This window comes from Haliotis asinina, chromosome 14 (genome assembly GCF_037392515.1).
Source record: "Haliotis asinina isolate JCU_RB_2024 chromosome 14, JCU_Hal_asi_v2, whole genome shotgun sequence".
NCBI classification, from domain to species: Eukaryota; Metazoa; Mollusca; class Gastropoda; order Lepetellida; family Haliotidae; genus Haliotis; species Haliotis asinina.
The window spans coordinates 17419599-17443148 of NC_090293.1; the positions used below are offsets into that span (position 1 = coordinate 17419599).

The window sequence follows — 23550 nt, forward strand, 5'->3', positions numbered from 1 at the left end:
CATGCGCCTCATTGCAAATTTCATTTACATTTTACACCAAAACTGTCTGATCATCTTATTCAAAAGACTTCCATCAAAAACACTTGAATCTATATTTTAACATATTTGGCATTCTTTGTAATGAAAAAGTTAAGCTTTAAACAATACCTTCCTCATAAAACTCAAGAATATTTTGTTTCTAATGCATGCAGTTTACTTCCTTAACAAAACACAGACAACGCCGAACTAAGTGAACACACACTGAAGTTATAGGATTGATAACGAAATTAACACTTTGAACCCAGACTCATCTTAGTAATGCAATGGGATTTCTACATATTGAAAATCTGGAGCAGCTGATGAAGATGAAATACATTTAAACATATTAGAACTATGAATGTGAACTTTCATAAATCAAAAACTTAAATGGTTCGCTAGCTTTGAAAATCACCAAGCTATTTTCTTGCATTAGTATGAGGCTGTGAGGCTGAACAAAAACTACAGTCTGTGCCTTTAACCTTGACCCTGCAGAACTATTAGTGTTCATATTTGCGGGATAAAGTTCATTAAAGATGAAATGACGTAAGTATAAATTACTACATATGAAATTAGAATTCACAGCACACAAAGCATCATGACTCGGTGAAGAATGATTCTTATTTTCAAAATAAGGATATGACATCCACAAGAAACATTTCAGTACATTGTACATTGTTTGATGCCGCACTGAGCAATATTCCAGCTATGTGGCAGGGATCTGTAAACAATCGAGTCTGGATCAGACAATCCAGTGGTCAACAGCATGAGCATCAACCACTTTCAGTGAAAGTGCTAACCATGTTATCAACAAATTTCTTAAACCTACAAGAAAATGTCACTCCGAATTTCAAAAAGGAACCTGTTCATCCATAAGCCATATTCTTATTTTAGATTCCAACTTCTCAATGAGGTTCAAAGAAAATATTTTGAAAAAATATTACAAGGCTTAGGCACAGACTGCAAATACAAAACAAATAATCCCCCAGTGAAATTAATGCAAACAAGCATTGCAGAATCAACCCGAAGAACCCAGAGATGGAAAGAATTTAACTGCACATTTTAGTAGGCAGAGGGGATGCAAGTATTCCCTCTCCATAATGGACACAGAATTTATAGAAGACTCCAATAACCTTTAGATTTTAGTAATCTTGTGGCAAAATATCCAACTGAAAGTCAAAACCTATAACGCAAACAAATGTTTTGAAATAAGGATCCCACAAAAATAATGAAGTTTCAGTCTACTTCTCACCAGAAGCAAAAAACGCTTTATTTTCTTCCACTTTTTTTCCCAGTGCCCTAAGATACAAATTTTAAAAGGTCAATGTAGAGTTCCAATAACAAGATCATTATACTAATGCACATAGATCAGACAAACACAAAACAGTATCAAGTCTATTGAAATGCAGAAATTCCTGTATATCATCATGTTTTTCATTCAAAAATGTCTGAATCATCTCACCTGTGGGTTGAAATCTGGGTCGTCATCTTCATTGTAATCGCCTTCCTCGTCATGCTGAGGACAGAAATAGGCATTAGTGCGGCAGTGCTACACAGACAGGCACACAAGACGGCAAACCACATCACAAGGGCACTCCCAGCAGGGTTACACCCTCTACAAAGCGGCAACTTCATCAGGAGCAAGGAGGGTAATTCTTTGAAATACAGCAGAACCTGACGGACTGACATCCCTGATAGACTTACAGATTATCACAAGTGAAGCATGGTATACACCAAAACTTAATTCAAACTTGTACACTGCTCAATTTCAGAATCCTTGCTTGGCATCATGGTGAGAATGTTTTAAAAAGCAAGCTGTCTAATAGATTAGTACCTGTACTGAGCTCGGTCAATCTGTCACCATGCACAGTGGCCATCACCAAAACTTAGAAAATAAATAAGTGACAGATGCAATTGAAATTTAACAGCCAATTTCTCGTCCTTGACAGTAAAAATTTTACCAGCCAAATGGAATGTCCTTAAAGTAAATGTCAGCAGTTCAATAACTGAAGACAATCTATGTTGTACTAGGACAGCAATTTTCTTTGATGTCAATACAATGTTTGGAAAGGCTCTTGTAAGTAAACAGACAATTATTATGGCCATATTAACAACATCATACCAAAATCTTTTTTAAAAATGTTCTAATTTTAAGTAATTTGTCCTTCCTATATCCATGACAATGAAATACATTCCTAAGAGCAGAATCTGCAGGAAACATAAACGTTTATGTACCAAATGACTGAACCAGTACCATCAGGATGACAGTCAAGACGGTTCTACTGCACAATTCTTCTCAGTGTTCAGCATTCAGTAACCACGAGTTTAGAACCATAGAAGAAGAAAGTCCTAAGAAAACATTTTTACTGGTAATACAATGATTCTCAGTTACTACAGGCCCAGGAAACTATCTCCTACTTTTCAAAACTGTTACAAATAACTACACAATTTACATATTTTGTCTTTGGCTGATATCCAAATGAAACCCAAACAAAAAATACAAAGTCAATTGTACCTAATTTATATGAATCTGTACTTGAAAATTAAGCGTAATAAGTTCTAAAGATCTTCACTGTGGAAAACCCACGGACTAATTCACAGAATGTATGTTTCACTGCCTGTCATCTGTATCAATGGTGTAAAAAAAAAAAAGCATTTCTCCATCACAATATATCATTGCCAACCAATGAAAAGCAGCAACAAGAGACACCAGTTATACACCAGTTAGGAGGCAACATCCAAATGTTTACAAATGAAGCACTAAAACCAAAGTTAGGCTACAAAAATCAAAGTTGAGTAGCGCATGGACAAAATCATCCCATAATAAAAGCCTCTTACCTCTTCCTCATTTTCCTCTTCATACTGAAAAAGAAATTCAAATATGTTATAAAATAAATCTATCAATACCAATACACATAATCACTAGTACAGAGACTTAATGTAATGAGCGAGTTCACTTTTACATCGCTTTTAGCAATACTCCAGCAATATGACACCTTGGGACACCCGAAAATGGGCTTCACTCGCTGTACCCATGTGAGGAATCAAGCTGGGATCTTCGGCTTGATGAGTGAATACATTAACCATTAGGCTACCTCACTGCCTCCAATTAACATAAAAACAGTTAGGACAGAGTAGTCATGTGTATTAACCTTCTGGTATCTCCACATCAGTGATTCTCAATGTTGATTAAGCAAGTCAAACTAAGTTACTTTGCTGGCCTTTGTTGCCAAGAAAAATGCATGACATCATCCACTGTTTACAGTAGTGTTAGGAATTGGTTAATATGTCGTAACCGATGACTAATTCATTAGAACAGATCAATCGTCGAAAAAAATTGGTTAGCGTCACTTTTCAGATTTCCTTATTCAGGTCGTTATTGCAGATAGGTATAACATGATACAACTTGCTACTTTCAAGTGAACTATGAATATGAACTGCCTGGAGTCTTCACGAAATACATGACTTCTTCAGTAAGTGAAGTGAGTATCCTGACAACTAAACATGTTTTCAGGCCCTGACAATTTTCAAAGATATGTTCCATTGTCATGTATTCCAAAGACTAAAACAGTAGCTCCCAAATCGTTTGGGTTTTGATTATGAGAAAATGGGATCAATTGCTCGGTTGTTTGGTCACTGCCACCCATCTTCGATTACTTCAGCTCATTTGAATACCACTAGTTTACAGGCAGCAAATAAGTCCTTGCTCAAAGCTTCAACATAATTATTGTATGACTTAAAGAGTGGGATGAATAATTAACATTTTCCTTGTGCACAGCCATGTTTATCTTTTTGTAATGCCAGAGTAAAAATAATTTCAGATTAGTACGTAAGAGAACTAAATATTGTCATTTCTTGTAATGAACATAATATGCTATTAAACACTGCCATCAAATCAAAACATGACAACTTCAAACCTCATCATTTTCTAAAGCTTCTCCAGTAAAATACAACACGGCCCTGGGTACTATCCTCTCCCGAATAAAATGTCCAATTTCAAAATCTGCCGCTAATAAGGCCTCCAAGTCTTCATCCTGAAACGCAACAGGAAAATTCTGACACTTTATACAAACCACATCAGGCACTGAAGGAACAGATGAAATGTCTAAATGCCATGAAACTGCATTGCAGATGTGATAGTAACTCAGGAGTTATTTTCACCAAAAATATATATGCTTCATGGGATACAGAAACAAGATGATAAGAAGCGCCATGGAAATCTTTTCACAGTATTTTAGTTTCATTAAGGCACATCAGCCTAATGAGGCTGGAAATCCCACAGTGATTCAGGTTACTACGTCCATGTAACACCCTTGAAGTGTATAGCACAATCTTGTTTTAGACATGCCCAAGGGACACAACTCTGCATGGCTACTGCAGCACCTGAGCTGATTATCTCCCCTCAAAACCTCATAGTCAAACGTAAACAAGGAAAGGTTCTTTCTCATGGCCGTGAACTTACCATGTCAGCTTCTTCACCCTCAGGTACTGAAAATACAGAAGAAAAAAGATTATACGTTGGCCACTCTTAGGGCAAATAAATAACATTTGCAACATATTAGGAGCTTGAATGTTTGTCAGTGACGTACTAGCAACTCCATAATCATGTACTTATGCTATACATTTTAGTTGAAATTGGTGGTATGCTTTGAGTTTCTTTGATCAGATGTTACCGAAATTGGACAGTAACTTTTAACACATTGTACCTGATGGGGGGTTGAAGAAATTGAAGAAGGAATCATTCTGTACAGTTTTGGTGACTGTGCGAGTCGTGCCTCTGCCCTTGTGTTTCTGCTTTTTCTTCACCACTTTCACAGTCACATTCTTGCCTTTGTTCCAGGTGATGGTGCAACTGAAATGAATCCTCTCCATTAAACACAGTTCAAAATATTTCTGACATTATGCCATGGAATTAAGAGGAAAAAACCCCCTAAAAAATAACCCTAGTTTCCATACAGAAGGACGTGTCTTTTTCCTCAGTCTGAGAAATGTCGTATCGGACTGGACATTATAGAGAAGGATATCACACACATAAATTCACGCAATTGGAACAGCATCTATTGCATCACAAGACCAACCCTCCTGTCACCAACTGCTACCAACCACAAGCATGGATTTCTGAAAATAAATTCTAATCTAGTCTTAAAAGGAATGAGTGCATGACTTTAGTTTTATTACTCTTTCAGTAATATTCAAACAATATCCCAGTGGACGCTGGCAATGAGCTTCACATATTGTACCGGGTAATCAAACCCAGGTCTTCGGTGAGATGAGAAAACACTAACCATTAGGCTACCCCAGTGCCCCTTGTCTCAAAAGGAAGAAGTAATTAGGTTTAAACCCCAGCATATACTTACCCCTGGCATTTGATTATTTCAGGGCCTTCATACGCAAGTGGGTCTTGCGTGTCTGGCTCGAACCTCATTGTGTACTGCTTTGTTAGCAGTGTCTCTGTGAAATACTCATTTGGTTCAAAGTAAAATTCCAAAGTAAATCCCTGCAACAGAAGACAAAAAAAACAACTTTAAAAATTATACCTCTTCTGAGATTTGGATGGTTGGTTTGATGCTTAATGCTGTGCTCAGCAATATTCCATCAGTTGGTAAATAATCAAATCTGGGCCTGACAATCCAGTGATCAACTGCATGAGGAGCCATCTACACAATTCGGATACGATGACGAGTCTACAAAGTCACAGCAAGTCTGAATACCCGATCCCATCAGTCACCTCTTACGACAAGCATGGGTTACTGAAGGCCAGTTCTAACCCGGATGTTCACAGGTAATCAACATGAGAAGTGAGTTTAGTTTTCTGCCGCACCAAGTAATATGGCAGCAATCTGTAAATTATCGAATCTGGACCAGACAATCAAGTGATCAAAACATGAGCATCAATCTGAGCAACTGGGCACTGATGAGATGTGTCAATCAGAGTTCGAAATAACCACCGGCCCAGAGGCCCCACACTAGTTGTTTTTGTATTGGACTGGCAGTGTCAAACATTAGCGGGCCCTTGTGGCCTTCAGTAAATTATCTGACTATTTATTTCTTAAACAGGAATTCAACAGATATCCCAGTAATTGATGCAGCAATATAATGATAACCCCATCATCTACACAGCTCAAACAAGTAAGTCCCCTTCCTGTGACCATCATAGATAGCCACAAGCCAAATCTAACACAGAGCACTCCAAGCTACCTAATTAATGTGCCACTTACAAATGAGTCTAGTGACCACTGTTCAACCTGTAAGTTTACAAAGGTTTTATTTTTAGCTTCTTTTTTGACAACTCTTGTTAAATTAACTGAAAAACACCATAAACAAATTTCATAATAGCTGTTAGGAAGTGCTCATGCTTGTAGTGTGAGGTGAATAACCAGCCAGCAGTTACTGGTGTATATGAACATTTCCGCACTGGTCTGCTACTTTGGTGGAACTAAGAAAGGTGTATTTTGTGTAATTCTCTTACAAATACAAATATGAAGAAAAAGTCAACAAGATCCCCTGCAATGGCAGAACACTCTTCAAGAATTGAATGTGTCAACTTGTTGTTTCTTGAATATCTACAAGTGGAAGGACAGAACTGAAAGGTTTCAAGTTTGGTGAAGAAATATTTGAACTTTCATACATTCTTTTCTGCAAAAGACAAAATGGAATGGACATATGGACTGATGGAGTCTGTTGTAATACTCTGCAAAAGGTATTGCAGGGACCAGAAGTAAGGTTAGTGCAAATGCAAAAAGCATTTTGCAACGCAATACTGTATTTCAACATCTAATTTAAACACACCTACACATGTTATCTCGTCTGGGAACAGTAATGGCTGTATCCAATCTCTCAGTCTATCAATATGTAACAATGCTAGGCAACAACTGCACAGGTGTAGCAAAATGACTTCCAAACTTGCCTCCATGAACAGGCAAAATTGTAATATAATCTATAAGACATTTCTCGAAACTATGAATGTGAAATCAGTCTCAATGGATTTCTCTCAGAACTTTAGGAGGTATTAATTGCAAGATCAATACCAGTCACTGCAACCTGTCACATTCTAATTCACTGTCAACACCTGTTACTTCTCATACTCCTAATGAATAATAACCATCTATTATTGCCCTTAAATGTGCTGACTACAAGGCAACTCCCCACGAATAATTGTGGCTTTTTGCGACTTGGCATTTCATGTGACTTTCGTCAGCATTATATTTAGCCCTTTCAAGCTAGATGTGTTGCACAGGATATGTGAAATACCCTATGCTAGAAAAGTGAGGCATAATGATACAGCATGGTGGTACTGAAGGTTTAATAAGTATCACAATATATTCAAGGATGTTTTGTGATATGTATCCAGAATGTTCAGAATCAATCTGCCACATTGTAGTTCACGAATAAAACAAAACACTGGTCTGACAGTTAAGGGCAAACGACAACATTTTGGAACTATGGCAGCAATTCAAAGGTGTTTAGCAAGTGTGTAATATGAAACATATAATAATAAAATTTGATATTTGAAATCACACAATACACCAAAAATTCAAAAATAACATTTTGATGTACCTCAAAAACCTGATAAAACAATACTACCACACACTCTTATGATACAACACCTATACATTCACATGTTATGGGGTGATACCACTCAATCCCAATGCAGTACTGATATCTCATGAAATATTTTCTTTCTGAAAGTCCATTTTGACTCTTTCACCATTTTTCTTTTGGAAAGATGTCGTGATATACAGCACCTCATTTCAAGTTGAAATGATACCCTGCCTTTGACACCATCAATGTACTCACCATAGGTTCAGATTCAGAGAACTTGACCTTTATATCTTGAAGATGTTGGAGTATAGGTTCATCCTGATCCTGAAAGCAAAAGTGGCATCATGTACAACTATTTCATGTCGGCAGACACATTTGACATGCCAGTGAGTGAGTTTCAGTTTTACGCCGCTTTTAGCAATATTCCAACAGTACCACGGCAGGGGAGACTAGAGAATGGGCTTCACACATTGTATACATGTGGGGAATTGAACCTGGGTCTTCAGCATGACAAGTGAACACTTTAACCACTAGGCTACCCCTCGCCCCTGACATGCCAGTAGACATGTCGGCAAACACATTTTTGTTTAAAGCTGACCTTCAACAAAACCTGACCAAAACACTCAAAGCAGGGTGATTTTCTAAAATATGGATAAACTTAAAAAATGAAAACTTACAGAAAGTCTACTTCATCTTTCTTGTGACATTTTTTAATCAAGTGACCTTCACCTTTGACATTCTGGCGACATGTGACCTACAGGGACCCTTGAAGCAAGTCTATGACATATAACATCTAATTTCAAGAATCACAAGGTAAAATCAGCAGCAGCGGTCAAACTCAAACTAACATTGATTAGTAGTGATATTTACAACCCTAGATTCAACTCTGCAATACACATACCTGGACCATTTCTGATAACATATCTACATTCTTGAAAACTGTTAACCAAAAGTGAGGGACTCCCTTTGCATCACCTGGAAACAGAAAACATGGAATTAAATAAACCTTTGCCTGATACAAGGACCACAGTTAGCACTAACTTCACCAGTGCTGCCTGGCACATTCAGTGGGATACTGTGCTAGCATCAAAGCATTATAAAACACCTTAAAACAGTTCACACTTATGGCCTTTCACAGCATGTGTGGAATCGAACTGCGGAATTCTGGGTGATGAGCGAACACTAACCATGATGGAGCTACACCACAGCCCCTTTAAAAGCAACTATTAATTTCTGTGGACCATAACAATCTGTCAATATATCCTACCACATGCAACCATATGGAACACTGATAACTGAACAGAATTCTCACCTCTTGAAATTGCTAACTATTGCATTTTAATACACTATAAGCTTCATACAGGATCAATAGTTTGTGAGCATGACCATATCATTGATTTATCAGATGAATAAGTGGGTTTCGTTTTATGCTGTTTATTGCAATATTCCAGCAATATCACTGCGATGGACATCAGAAATTGGTTTCACTTATTTCACCGATGTGGAGAAACGAACCTTCGTCTTCGGCGTGATGAGTAAACAATTTAACCATAAGGCTACACCACCGCCTCTTAAGGAATCAAGTGTAACTGGAGAGAGGTTAAACCCCTTAAGTGATTCATGACAAATATTCACAATGTACTTACTTTCTTCCTCCTTCTTGTCTTCTTCTTTCTTCTCGTCTTCAACCTTCGCCTTATTCTTCATATCCTCCTTGCCGGAAAGAGAGGATTAAAATGTCAGACAACTGTAACTAACATGCCATGTCCATGTGCATGTTTAAGATTTTACAGGCACTTTCATTAATAGATTCTACACACTAGACTAGATTACAACCTATCTCATCGGCAGAAGAGAACTGTATTATGACTATCTCGCTTCCTTAAGGATGGCCATATAGCTAGAATATTGCTAAGTGAGGTATTAAACAACAATCAATCAACGTTTGTGACTTTGTATGTGACGAAACAGTACTTTCAATTCAGTCAGCAGTATTCCAGCGATTAACACAAAAGACTAAAAACAAGTGCACGCTTTTATGCTCAAGATTGTCAAGCTATTAATCAAAAATGACCTTTAATTTCTCTTGGTTGTAATAGTGGGCCGTAATGCATCTTGTGATGGTAAAGTGGTTGACTCTTTACACTTGTTCATTTTCCACTTAGGGTACATATGGTCACAGATTAACAAGTCACTTACTCAGTCTTAATTTATTTTGAACGTGTTCTCCCTTACATAAGTGTTTCACTCCATACTACTTACAGCCAGTTCCTCGTCATCCTTCTCATCCTCACTGGGCCAATCACACTCGTCATCATTAGGCTCTGTTATCCCATTTAAAATGTCTTTTCTCTGTAAATTAAGAATGAGAGGGTGTGGTTTTAAAAACTACTTTGCCAGATTTATTACATCAAAAGAACACGTTAGAGTAACTGGATGATCATGAAAATGAAATTTCACACATCAAATCAAAAAGAGACTGATAATTAAAACACATAGGGACAACAAAAAATATGACATTTTGGACATCAAAAACCTCTCACTGTAATGCAAGCTACTTGTACGCCCACTGATTTTAGTCAGGACATTGGCTATGAGCATGCAGTATGTATACGAGAAAAATGATGGTGATATCAGCTTACCTTGTCAAATAGAGACACATATTTGGATGCGTATTTACACTCAAGAGAATGAACTTCCTTGTAGAACTCAGATTCCAGCTTGACTACATCAAACTGTAGTTTCTTCAGAGCCTTCAGACGCCGCTTCACCACCTTCGGCAAACTGAAACAGATTCATTGATGAGATGACAATGAGTATGGTTTAAAGCCTGTTACAGCAATATTCCAGCAATGTCAGGGCAATCTGGGTTTACGACATGACGGCCTCTGCCTCTACCATAATAATGACCCAAAAAGGGATACCAGTTGACTCAATAACCTTATAACCTGTTCACCGAAATCCCAATTTTGAGGTCAAATATTTTAGAGCTTAGGGAATAATTTTCTCAACTGTATGTCTAGTTATCTTGAATATTTAACATATTGTCATTACAATTCTAATCCCAACCCTGGTTAAAATTTGTTTCTCATTTTGCTCAGTATTTGTAATTTTACGAAGAACAACAGACGCGAGTGAGTAAGAATAGTTTTTTTTGTTGCTTTTAGCAATATTTCAGCAATATTATGGCATGGAACACCTGAAATGAGCTTCACACATCAGGCCCAGATCTTGGACATGACAAGAAACTGCTTTACCACTAGGCTACCAAACTGCCATATCACAGATGTGAATGGAAAGGTATATATGGTTGTGTTATGTACTGTTACAGAGTACATTTGTCTATATTCCGGAACAGCAGCATAGCCTATGAAATACAACGCCATTACAATGTAATCCAATGTAAAGCAGGTTGTAGAGATTTGTTTGTTACTTTACTGAAACACGCGAACACAGTGCTAGTAAATAGACAGACATAGTCAGAGAATCAAGAACACACAAGCATTGGTTTATGGCCTGCCAAAGGACACAACTCTGCTCAACGTTGTGCTTTGATTGAGCAAGTTTAGTTTTTCACTTAACTCTAGCAGCGGTCTGTACATAATCGAGTCTGGACCAGACAATCCAGTGATCAACAACATGAGCATAGATCTGCGCAATCAGGAACCGATGACGTGTCAACCAAGTCAGCAAGCTTGACGACCCGATCCCGTTAGTTGCCTCTTACGACAAGCAGAGTCACTTTCTATAGCAGGCATGGGGTGTTGAAGGCCTGTTCTACCCTGGATCTTCACAGGTCCTCTACCCAAAACATATTCTCACATGTTAAGTGTATGTAAAAGGACACTAAATGACTTTCCATATTATTAGCCCAAAAGCATATCATCACCAAAGAAATGCATGTCATCTGGCCTTTAATCTGAAAAATGTAACTTGATTGAAAAAGAAAATAGAAGAGGCAAACCTGAAATACACCCCACAAATTTCTACTGTGCCAACATCATTTAGGGATGGCAACAGGTGAAAGTGATTTCAGGGATCTGGGGGGTCTGGGAGGTCTGGGAGGTCTGGGGGCCACAGGCTCCCAAAGGGGTCCAGGATTGATTTGCACTTCAATCTGCAGATTTCCGTGGATTCGCAGAAAACTGCCATACCTGATCATTGCTTTTCTTGTAATGTCCACATATTCTCTTGTCATTAGTTAATATTCAATAATTAATAGCCTGAATACCATATCACAATTATCACAACAACTATCACAATTCAAAAAACACAACCAAAAACACTAAATAAAAAATACAAAGATGACTGGTATCGGCTGTTAACAAAGGGAAGTAATTCAATATATTGCACCATATTCCATAATCCCCTAATACATATATAATCATAGCCTGTAGAAGGATACAACATTACTGAGAAACTTATCCTCTTAGGAGGCGAGATCTTGTTCAATCTTACTAACAAACTTTCACTAAACCCGTGAAACCTCCTCATTGACAATACTTACTTTGCAATCATTTCATCTATTTCGTCCAATTTGTCAGATAAAGTACTCATTGTGGATGTGTTGGTCCTGACTCCTTTCCTCAACCAGGCTTCCCAAAGAACTGATGTCCTCTACCACGCCACACATACACAACACACGTATAGATTCTCTCCCTTCAATGGAGATTAAGTTCATAGCACTGGCCAATCCATATTTTCGTCAATAAGCGGCAACATCTGCACCTCCAAAACTATAATTACAGCTTTATGTGTGCCAAATGCATGTTGTAAAGCTGAAATTACAAACCTAGTCTCACAATGCGTCTAAAGAAAGTGAATTACTATAAATGACGACAACAGTTCCAGATGGCTTTCTCTCCTTTCATGCTGCTCTCTTTACGAAAACTACAAGTACTTTGACACTCCTCTACAGAACTTGAGAAACAGGAGGCCTCGGAAATATTTTCATCTCCTCCAGACCATGACTATGAGGTATCTGTACCTACATTTATCTTCTTTAGTATTTGATTAAATTGTTATTTTTGTTTTTAGGGTTGTTTCTGGTAAATACAACCTTGTCAACTGATGCAAAATTTCAACAAATACTTTCCATCAGATCAATAGCTAACTATTATATCTCGCTCCCTCTTGAACAGCTTGGGCAGCCAGTTGTTACGGTATGTTTTAAACCTTTTCCCATACTTCATTGCCAGAACTAAATGGGATCATTACAGGAATTTTTTGTTTGACAATTTCTTTCTTCTTTTGGTAACTGATGAATTTAAAAAACAAAGAGATGATAGTAAAATATTTATTTACTTAATTTAAACATTATACATGCATGTAGATTCGGGAGATACTATTAATCTGATCCAGAAAGTGAAAACATCTTGAATAAGTTCAAGTTTGACAATATTCTTTGGCTTTGACATGTGAAGCTAGACCTATTTAACAAGTTGTCTAACACGTGACTGTAACTTTTAAAGTCATTCTGAGAGAGGCAGTAGTTGGCAGTAAGTCAGTCATCATTAGTGAAATTTCCACAGACTTGCATGTTAATGCTTTGCAAATATCAGTTATGTATACGTAATTTTCTTTTATCTTTACGCTGACTGGCTATCGAAGGACACCTGATTGAGCACGATAAGCACAACTTAATCTTAATCTTTCCAATAGACAGCCATGTTAAACCTAATATACTGAACAAACTAAGTTAGGGATATTGGTATTTTTAGGATTGATATATTTCTAGAGTGTCAATGAACAATTAGATCATTATTCAGAATTTCAAAATTTATATACAGTTGAACCCTGTTTATCAGGACATTTTGGTCACACTCGGAAATTGTTCAGATGGCAAGGCATCCGGTTAACTGGATCAAACATGAAAAACGTGTAGTTAGTTTATATTGCAAATTTATTCATGGACGTTGTATGTATATCAATGAATAGTTAATAGTAAAACAATAAATCAATAAATTAATGTACCGCCAATAAAAACTTTCAGTACGCTGGCACTACATGTATACATTATACAACTTACTTTACATTTCTTATGTAGCATATTATTTCCTGAAAAAGTCTGTAATAGTTGTTTGTTTTCTTGGTTTGATTTCTTCCACTTTTTTTTACTAAGTCCATCACCAAATTCACCGATGATTCACTGCCATTGCACTCGCATAATATGAGCAACTGTTAGCGCTTTCAAGAGCTTGAGGTACTGTCCAAGCAACAACTCTATGTGGTTCATCATTGTGAGACTGGTCGTCTGTCGACTGCACTTTGGTGATAATTTCTTCGTCAGTCACCTCATGACTCCACAACTGTGTCTTCTTCATGTATTGCTCAACAGTTGGAATGTCGTCGCCATCACTCTGGGATAACTGCTGTATTGAATCACGCAGTTTGGCAAGTGTGTGCATGCATGCGTGCGTGCGTGTGTGCGTGTGGGTGTGTGGGTGTGTGTGTGTGTGTGAGTGTGTGTGTATTCGTCGTCTTTGTCCTTAGTAACAGTAAGAGACAGTTCAATTACATCAGCGTGTTTAAAACAATTGCTGATACACTTTGCACTAACATCTTCCAAGGCTGATATCACGAATCGGATTGCTAACCTTAAAACTAGCGTCTTTGGTTGTTCATTCTCAGCACAGGTGATGTAATGTTTCACCAAAGACTTCTTGTAAAGGGCTTTAAAGTTCTGATGATCCCAGCATCCATAGGTAGTATGTGGGTAGTGGTGTTGGGTGGTAGGTAGTGAACCGCGACACTGGTCAGTCTAATGTCCTTGTGATTGTGGCTGGTAGCATTGTCTAACAGTAGTTTGACAGTACGACCTTTAAGACACATGCTTCTGTCAAAATGTCTCAGCCAGTCGGTGAACAATTCATTGGTCAATTGGTCATCCATGCTTTGGAGTTGTGGCGATAACGGATGTAGACTTAAAATCTTGGCCAAAGCACCTCAGTTGCCTTGAATTGCCAATGCTTTCATCTTCATTGTCCCACTGACATTGGAACAGAGTGCTACTGTTATAAGCTCTTTTGATGCCTGAGCATGCCTTTGAAGCGAGAGTGTAATTGGGACCTAATGTATAAAATAAACCTGTCTCATCTAAATTGAAAATATCATCCGGCTTGTAATTCTTCAGAACTGATTTGAACTCTTCTCTCCCTTTTGAAATTGCCGTTTTGTTTGTAGTAGTTGCTTCACACTGATAGTTTTTCTTGGAGAGAGAGAAACAAGATTTGAAACGTAACAGGCAACCACGTGAATAGGAAAAATCTGAAATGCCAAGTTGTGTGCCAAACAAGTCTGCTTTCTGAACAATCATTGCATCATTTACTGCAACATTTCTACCATTCAAGTCATTAATGCAAAGAATTAGGGCTTCTTCCAATGTTTGGTGTTCTGCATTACTGGCACGAGACAAAGAGGCCGAATCTTCTGACAGTCCTAACCATTGATCTTTAGACGTTAAAATGTCCCCCATAGTAGATTTACTAATGGCATGTCCAAAAGTTTCTCGAAATATTTGCTGATGTGATCTAAACTGGCTGAAGGATGGTTTTCTGCTGATCTGTCATTATGCCCATCTAAAGGTGACGGAACTTTATATACAGTACAATGTGTTTTCTTAAAGGTCACATATACTCTAATAGGCTACGAATGCAAAATCACTTGCTGACATCATTATAAATGAAACCCCGTCATTAAAACTGCTCATTTCGACCTTTAATTACCTTAAATCGACCTTTTTGTCAACAGTGCACAATTCTCAGCCGCAAACGAAATTTCAACCAATCAGAGCGGCGCATCTCCATGACGTAATAGTGGGTATAGAAATGAGGGTCTGTGCAGTATTCATCTACATTTCAGGGGTTAAACTGTTTCGTTTACAGGTTTGTACAAACCTGAAATCGCAAAAGATGTTGAGAAAAATGAAAGCTATATGTTTTCACAATCTACTATCATTTAGTTTTGTCTCCTGCTTTGCCTAGTTTTCGAGTTACAACCCTTGTTTTCATAGACGATTCTGTCAAAATCACTTGGTGTCGCCAGGTTGTAATCCGTGTTAGGTGGTATAAACCTACACGTTATTTGCCATCATTCACTTGATGCTCAGTGAATGAATTTATAACAGGTATAATTAGTGGTAACGCCACTTAGATTACCCGACAAAGGCCCCCACTTGGCATTTCTTTTGTCTGGATCGTTCAAAGGATTAACCGATAACACGCTGATTGATTAATTAGTTTTATGGGGATTTAAATGGGGGATTTGTCAAAAGGCATTGTTTATGTATGTAATTTACTAATCTATACTGAATACACTCTGTCGTGTCTGTGTCTATGTAAAACAACACCCTTCTTTTAAAGGATTAACCGCCAATACATTGATTGCTCATTATTGGCTAACTAAATAACTTTTTAAAAAGAATGACACACACTATGCAATTAGTTGCCAGGTGTGCTATCTTGGGTAACCAATGAAACTATGCAGCCATGTGAAAAACCTGAAACGATACATCACGTTTTCGTATATTAGACTGTTAAAAGACACATCACTTGGGAAATCTGCAGATGAATTACATATCACTTGTTTTTGTGGATATTGATGGATACATTCCTCGAAGAAGGTAATAGCCTGACATTGCTCCTATAACTTTAATTTTAATATTTGCATTTTCGTTTTTAATAAGTTGTCGTAGCTTTCAACAGAATCATTGTTTTCGTCATTAAGTGTAATGATGCAGATGACATACACTAGGGCGTGCATGCAAATTATGATTCATATAGGAAAACTATGAAATGTCTACATATTACATTCCTGTTATACATTCGCAGATCGCTTTTCTTTTTAGTAAGTGTCAAATTGCATACAAGTATGATTATAAAGTAATTAGGATTATGAGACCAAGTATATTTACAAGTGTCTACATACTGGTGAGTGAACGTTACAAAGCAAGTAAATTTAGCAAGTGAAGAAATTTATCAAGCAGTATTTTCACTTCGACCCAGACCTTGCTTAGGTTATGTTACAGGTTGTGTCATGCAAACGCCTTTCGGTAATGATTCAAATACATACTTACGTAGTTTTGATTTTCTAACGTGATGAGAACAAACCATACATAATCTCATTAATTCAAATGGATTTGACTTCACGATTTTCAAAAATGGCGGCGCCCTGTCTGAGGATGAATGCTGTTTAAGTTTATTTTCACCGACTTACAAAAGGACAATTACTTTCTACTAGTAGTAAAATATGTATTTTATTTATGGACAATAGGCTTTTGCATGGCATTGCTTATAACATAACAATGTCACTCTTGGAAGTGAGGTGGAGGTCAATATAATATTGCTTGCAGAAGAAGTCCTGCTGCTAAAATCTGTGTCATGCAAAATCCTTTTGGCCATGATTCAAATGCATATTTAACTGCCAGTAAACAGTAGTTTTGATTTTCTTACTTGATGAGAACAAATCATAATCTCAATAATTCTAACAGACTTTAGCCCGTGACTTCAGGATTTTCAAAAATGGTGGTGCCCTGTCTTGAGGAGGAATGCTATCTAAGTTTGTTTTCACCGACTTACAAAATCAAAATTACTTTCTACTGGTAGTAAAATATGTATTTTATTGATGGACATTAGGACTTTACATGACATTGCTTATAACATAACAATTTCACTCTTGGAATCGGTCAATATAAGGGGTCAATAGAAGATTACTTACGATAATATTGTCACTTCGACCACAACCTCGTTTCTGAGGAAGAAAGCGTTCTATCCATGCAAAATCCTTTTGGTCAGCAATGTGTAGTAAGCAGTCTTAATTTTATAAACTCGGTGAAACTTGACTCCATTTTCTATCCTGGAAGCGTGGTAGGGAGCGAACCATCCGATTTAGTATACACCACAGGCTTCCACAAAGCTCACTTCGCACACACTAACAACCAATTTAAGCACAAACTACGGAGTCTCGTGGAAATCTGTGCATAGTGACACAATCACCCGTCCCCCAAGGAACAACTGACGGCAACACAATTCGGCATGTCTTTGGTGACGTCGAGAAATCAGCAAAATGACGAGCTTCCTACACATTTTCTATACATTTAACTGGAAACCGCTCTTTCTATGACGTCACTGTAGGGCTCTGGCGACAGAGTTACGTAACCTGTCTGCGGTTTCGTTTGTGGGTGAGAGAGAGAAGTAGACGACTTTTTAGCAACTTTTAAGCGCTTGGTATTAATTAACCACAAGTTTGTGTTTTGTTTAAAAAAATGGGTGTTTCGTTTATGACTAACCAAAAGACTTTCATATGCAGTGATAAAAAGAGTACCAAAAAATTGAGTTTAGTGGTCCTTTAACTGATGAGATGTTCTAACATATGCCACAACTAAAGTGACACATGTCTGTAGTGTTTTGATGGGTAAGTAATGAATTCACATCAAACACCTGCCGATAGATTAACAGTGAATTCACTTAGTCATGTGGTAAAGAGTACTGACGTAACACTTACACATGCACACAGATACATTGTACTTCTGTTCGGATATGTGGATCATTTTTAAATGGAAATATACAAGAATGGCTTGAAAATTCTCAATCCGGGGCCAGAAGCATGGGGTCCGGTTAAGCAATTACAATTACTGAAGGTAAGTTTCAATTCACCTAAAATTCATCCAGAAAGCAGGGTTTCCAGATATATAGGGTCCGAGTATACAGGATTCAACTGTATATCCCTAGCTATTTTTGTCCAGTTCATATTTGTTTAAATGGTTGCAGTTTTCTTGATAATCACTGGAAAATAGCAATTCAACCAAAACTAAATTTAGGAAACTTATTCTTGCATTAGTTAATTAACATGCAAGTCTATGGGAATTTCACTAATGATGACCTTAATGATGACTTTCTTATGTCCAATTACTGTAGTTGTATTTCCCTTTTGCTCCTAAAAAGTTCTTCATTTGAAGGGAAGACAAGCATAATGGCTATCTTCCCAAATACACAGAAAATATATTTCAAGGCTCAACACAGTGATAAAATGATCATTTTTCATCAAAGCAAACTTGCATACTTCCTCCTCTCCTTCCTGTGTTGTAATCCACTAGGTAACTAATCTGAACTATCAACTCAGAACAAATTCTTCTGTTGAACCTGAAGTACCTACTGAGCATTTGTACTTATCTTACCTCACACGTCGTTTTCTGATTTTCTGATTACAATACCAATGGCAACTCATTCAGTACTTCGAGGTAGTACTTCTTTATCGCGAATAACAATGATTCACGCATAATGCACAGAAATTACAAATGTCTTGCAAATGGAAATTGACTGAAGGGAGATAACTATATACTTTGTTTTTGTGTTGTCTGCAAAATCTAGCGATGGCTACAAAGAAACTGGCCTCACATTCCAATAAATAAATTTAGACAACACATTCAAATGTAGTCCCTGTGAATATTAAGAAGGGGAATTACACAATGGCTATTTTACTAAGACAATACCTGCGGGGAGAAACAGCAAGACAAGATTCGAATCGTTTGATATGCACAGGTTGGTTGAAGTGTATGATACACATGTTCTACACTGTTCAAAATTAACAATGAGGTGTTCGTTAAGATATACACACTGTTCACTTGGCCCTTGATGTTTGTTTATGTTCAGTGACCCCTCAACTCATGCCCCCGTCGTGACCAGTGAACAACTTACAATGAATACTGTGCAGCTCACCTTTGTATGTAGCCTGACGGTGTGCCGACAATGCTGCCCAGCTTGTCCTGAATGGCTGCTAGGACATGGGGGTTCTGCATCATGGTCGACAGGGCGTTTGCAGTCTGGGCATCATCTGAAATATTACGACAATCTTAGCTTTCCTGTACCACCATCAACAAAGCTCACCGAGTCACCCATGTCTACCTTACCACCTCTCACGGAAACAGACACCAGTATGTCCACTCAGTTTGGGCCTAAAGGTTTCTCCTTTTGCTGCATTTGTGAGTACGGGACAAAGTAAGTACAGTAAGTAACAGGTAAGTATCAGTTTAGTTCAAAGGGAGGTAACCTACCATCTGCCTGTTCTTCTCCAGACTCAACCTCCTCTACTTCCTCTTCCCCCTCAGCTGGTGGTTTACTGAAAACATTAGGAATACACTCAGATATGTTCTGTTCTTAACAAGTGAACAAACAAATTCCACCAATTCCTTTTCAAATACAGCCTTCCAGTTCGGATTTTTTGTTTTAAGGTGCTGGGGTGAAGAAACATGTTTTCCAAAATAAACATAATTCTACCATGACTTCAGTAAATACTGGATTGTGATTGGTCAATCAAAGTCATTGAGAGGTATATAATCACGCTATACACCTCTGATCTTCCAACACATCATGTACTTGTTTAAAATCTGAAGAACATGGTTATGGTAGAATGGAGATAAACGTATTGTGTTGGAAAATCAGCGGTATATAACAAAATTATAATAGCTCTAAATTTTGTATTTAAAACCTTACGCTACGCGTTTGGTTTTAAATCAAATTTAGAGCTATTATAATTTCGCTATATACCGCTGATTTCCCAACACAGTATGTTTATCTCCTAATTCAATTTCTGCATGATTTGGTCAAGCAGTATTTTGAAAGAATAGCTGTGTATTGAGTCTTTCAGTATAAGAAACTGTATGCACAACCTTTTCATGCCTTTACGTACCCTTTTTACAACTTGAGGACACCAATTTTTTTATTTATTACTTTTTTTTTTTTAAAAAACCACTGCTTCAAAATACCAAAAGCTCAGAATATTGATATGTTTGAAATCATGCAGAAGACAAACTAGCACATAAATGTCACTGTAAGCACTAGAGCCAAGGTCACAGTTTAAAACCTCAAAACTAAAAGATTCAAGGGGCTCCTATTTTCAATTTTAAACCCAACTGCAAATAGTCCATAAAATTTCAAAGGCAAATCCCTCCCCTACTCCCAATAAATTTGGGATTAACTGGCAGTCTTTAAAATGAACTTATATTAGGACATAGGTATTTATTAGGTACAAAGATATCAAGATTTTTATCTTCATTTAAAGATAGAAAATTTGCCAATCAAACACGCTGACATAGCCAGAATGATGTGTTAAAAAATGTCCTACACTAACATGGTCCAAGCTTGAAGTATCGTGTTGCCCATTCTTCACACACCACCTTGACCATCAAATCATAAAATACATAAGAGCACAAAACGTCACCAGGATTCTACCAGATGTAAAATAGCACATCCTGCACAAAAAAATAGTTACTGGATGCACAAAATATAAAAAAAACTTTATGAGTGTAGGTGACTAAGTGTTATTAAAAAAAATATTCCAAATTTTCTGCTCTGACAGAAACATGAACAGGCCATGACCAACACCAAACAAAGATATTCCAAATCTAAAATCTGCATTAAGACATCAGACATACATCAACTCCTATTTTACATATACTATTCACCCGTGAAATTCCAGATTCAAATAGGGTCTGCAGCAACCATGCTTGTCAGATGAGGCAACTAATGGGATTGGGTAGTCAGACTCACCAAACATGTTGACACATGACACTGCATCACAGCTGCTTTGACAGATGCTCATGCTGATGGTCATTGAGTGAGTGAGTGATTTTAGTTTTACGCCCCACTCAGCAATATTCCAGCTATATGGTAGCAGTCTGTAAATAATCGAGTCTGGACAAGACAATATAGTGATAAACAATATGAGCATCGACCTGCTCAATTGGGAACTGATGGCATGTATCAACCGTCAGCGACCCTGACCACCCGATCCTGTTAGTCGCCTCTTACGACAAGCAGAGTCACTTTCTATGCAAGCATGGGTTGGTGAAGGCCTATTCTACCCTGGGACCTTCACGGGTCTGTTGGTGACTGAACAGCCTGCTCCATTCTTGATTATTTACTGACACCGCCACCATATAGCTGGAATATTGCTGAATGCTGCATTAAAAAACAATCAATCAACACAGTAAGTATGTAATTTCCAGACTTCCTCCAATGCTTTGCACACGAGGGGAAATTCTGGAAATGAACACAGGAACACTTTCATGTGTTCCTTTTTTTAGTGTCCATCAGCATATTTATAGCATCTTACAGTGGTTGCTCCGGGACACCAATTTTGAAGAAATCCAAAATAATCTTGCAAATGTTTTGGACCAAAGAAAAGAGAAATTATATATCGTCTATTGTGTTCACATGAAGAATACAATTACTCAAAAAAGTCAGACACATTGAACTTTGTATTTAAATCTTAACCTGAGAACTATTAAACTGTTTTCAGAAACACACCACCTGTAGCATGTAAATAAGACAATTCAAAAGTCACCACTAGCTGCAATAATTCTGACATCTGACAAAGACAACAACCTGAAAAGGCTCCTTCAAACAGTTATGAAACAGTCAAAACCTAAACCTTACCTGTCCACACACACACACAAAACAAGCACAACTGAAAATCCTGAATATTACTGAATAAAAACTTCTCAAATACTTCAAGAAACCTCTTATCATCCAAAGTAATAATTTTCAGAGACACTATCATCCACGGAAACGTTTCAAATGTGGCCAAGATCATGTCATTTGAAGTGTAAAATCACAAAACTGCCCGAATGCCCTCTGTATTCATCCTGCTGCCTGTACTGCTACTTCAGGCTTTACTATGCAGCTCATGCAAACATTAAATCAGTATGCACATACTGACTGTTATCTGAACATTTGCCACAAACAGCATGCTTAAAAGAGTGACAGCATTGCTGTTGTGACATAACAAGGACAAAAAAAAATTATCAATGATGTAAAACAGAGTCTAAATCCCAGACAATGTGTGCCAAAACCCTTGGAGTCCGTGAGACAGACTTGAAAACTTGGCTCCTAGCATGAAGGGTTTTTTTCTTTTACGTTTCTAATAAACCCAGATTGATTATGATTTTGATAGAATTTTACAAAATGATGTAATTCAACTGAATAGAATTTCACATGAATCAGCTTTCATAATTGTGGCTTGAGTAACAGACTGTCAAAAACTTTCGATTTTGGGATGTGATCTTCTTTTGCTGTTCCGTATATATTTTTGACCTAGAAGCGACAATTATGAAGTTGAGCCAATATTTTAAGTAGCTAAAAACATTTGAAGTTATTTCTTTATGCAAACTTCTTTTCTTCATTCCCTAGACCAACGTTTCTGAAATGCATGTATTTTACATAATAGTGTATAGCTTAACTGTCCTTTACAAAATATGACCAAACATCTACGAAAACTGTCCTGGTACCATATGCAGTCACAGGCTAAGTCTTGGAATGGTATTTTACAAATACAGATCTTCCTAACTATGCTCGTTTTAAAAGTTCTTCTTAACTATTCCCCTTTTCATATTTCATTCCCAAAACCAGATTTAGATCAACATTCAATGACTGCCGATATGAATGAGTCATGAGTTAATCATAGATGTCTTATCAGCTGAGAATTGAATCCACATCACATCTCATCCTTTTAATGTTACTGTTATCAGTTTTTCACTTACAACACATCTGTCTGTCTATGACACTGTGTGAAGATGGTAGTGAATTGTCGAGTAAGTATGAAGAGTCTTTAAATATCAGAAGTTTGCAAACTATACACAACAAACAGGATTATTCTTTTCACTAAAAAAGAATCCCAGCATTCCTGCATGGAGATCTTGAAATGTTTTCTGGACAAAGTTGAAAAATCCATTTGTACAAGTTTCAGTGTAATCAGGGAAACAGGCAGTTAGAAAAAGGACAAGGCTAACATCAACCCAATTAATCACTTGTGGAAAGAAACAGCTTAAAATATGAAAGCGAAACTGGTTTCCTTGAAATGTAGCGAAACAAATAGATCTTCCAGAGAAATCAATAAAATTTGAATTCATCCATAACACTAACATGTAAACATGATAACATTACCATATTTGCTGTATTATGCACCCCATTCCAGGAAACCAATCAGAGAGTGAGGGAG

The 23550-nt window shown here is 37.3% G+C and overlaps 1 protein-coding gene across 5 annotated transcripts in view; it reads right to left on the reverse strand.

Moving 5' to 3' along the window:
• LOC137262126 (nucleosome assembly protein 1-like 1-A) overlaps positions 1-23550 on the reverse strand; it is a 37787-nt gene that overhangs the window by 10391 nt on the left and 3846 nt on the right. For 3 of the 5 annotated variants that reach the window (XM_067799904.1, XM_067799902.1, XM_067799905.1), the window contains exons 3-15: positions 19607-19671; positions 19272-19386; positions 10200-10341; positions 9820-9909; positions 9204-9270; positions 8459-8532; positions 7813-7881; positions 5373-5512; positions 4722-4867; positions 4478-4503; positions 3933-4049; positions 2854-2877; positions 1478-1531 (exon numbers count right to left, since the gene is read on the reverse strand). In XM_067799904.1, coding sequence (XP_067656005.1) covers positions 1478-1531; positions 2854-2877; positions 3933-4049; positions 4478-4503; positions 4722-4867; positions 5373-5512; positions 7813-7881; positions 8459-8532; positions 9204-9270; positions 9820-9909; positions 10200-10341; positions 19272-19386; positions 19607-19671 — 1129 coding nt within the window. The remainder of the gene's footprint in view (positions 1-1477; positions 1532-2853; positions 2878-3932; positions 4050-4477; positions 4504-4721; positions 4868-5372; positions 5513-7812; positions 7882-8458; positions 8533-9203; positions 9271-9819; positions 9910-10199; positions 10342-19271; positions 19387-19606; positions 19672-23550) is intronic. The other 2 variants (XM_067799903.1, XM_067799906.1) reach the window with 1 other exon arrangement.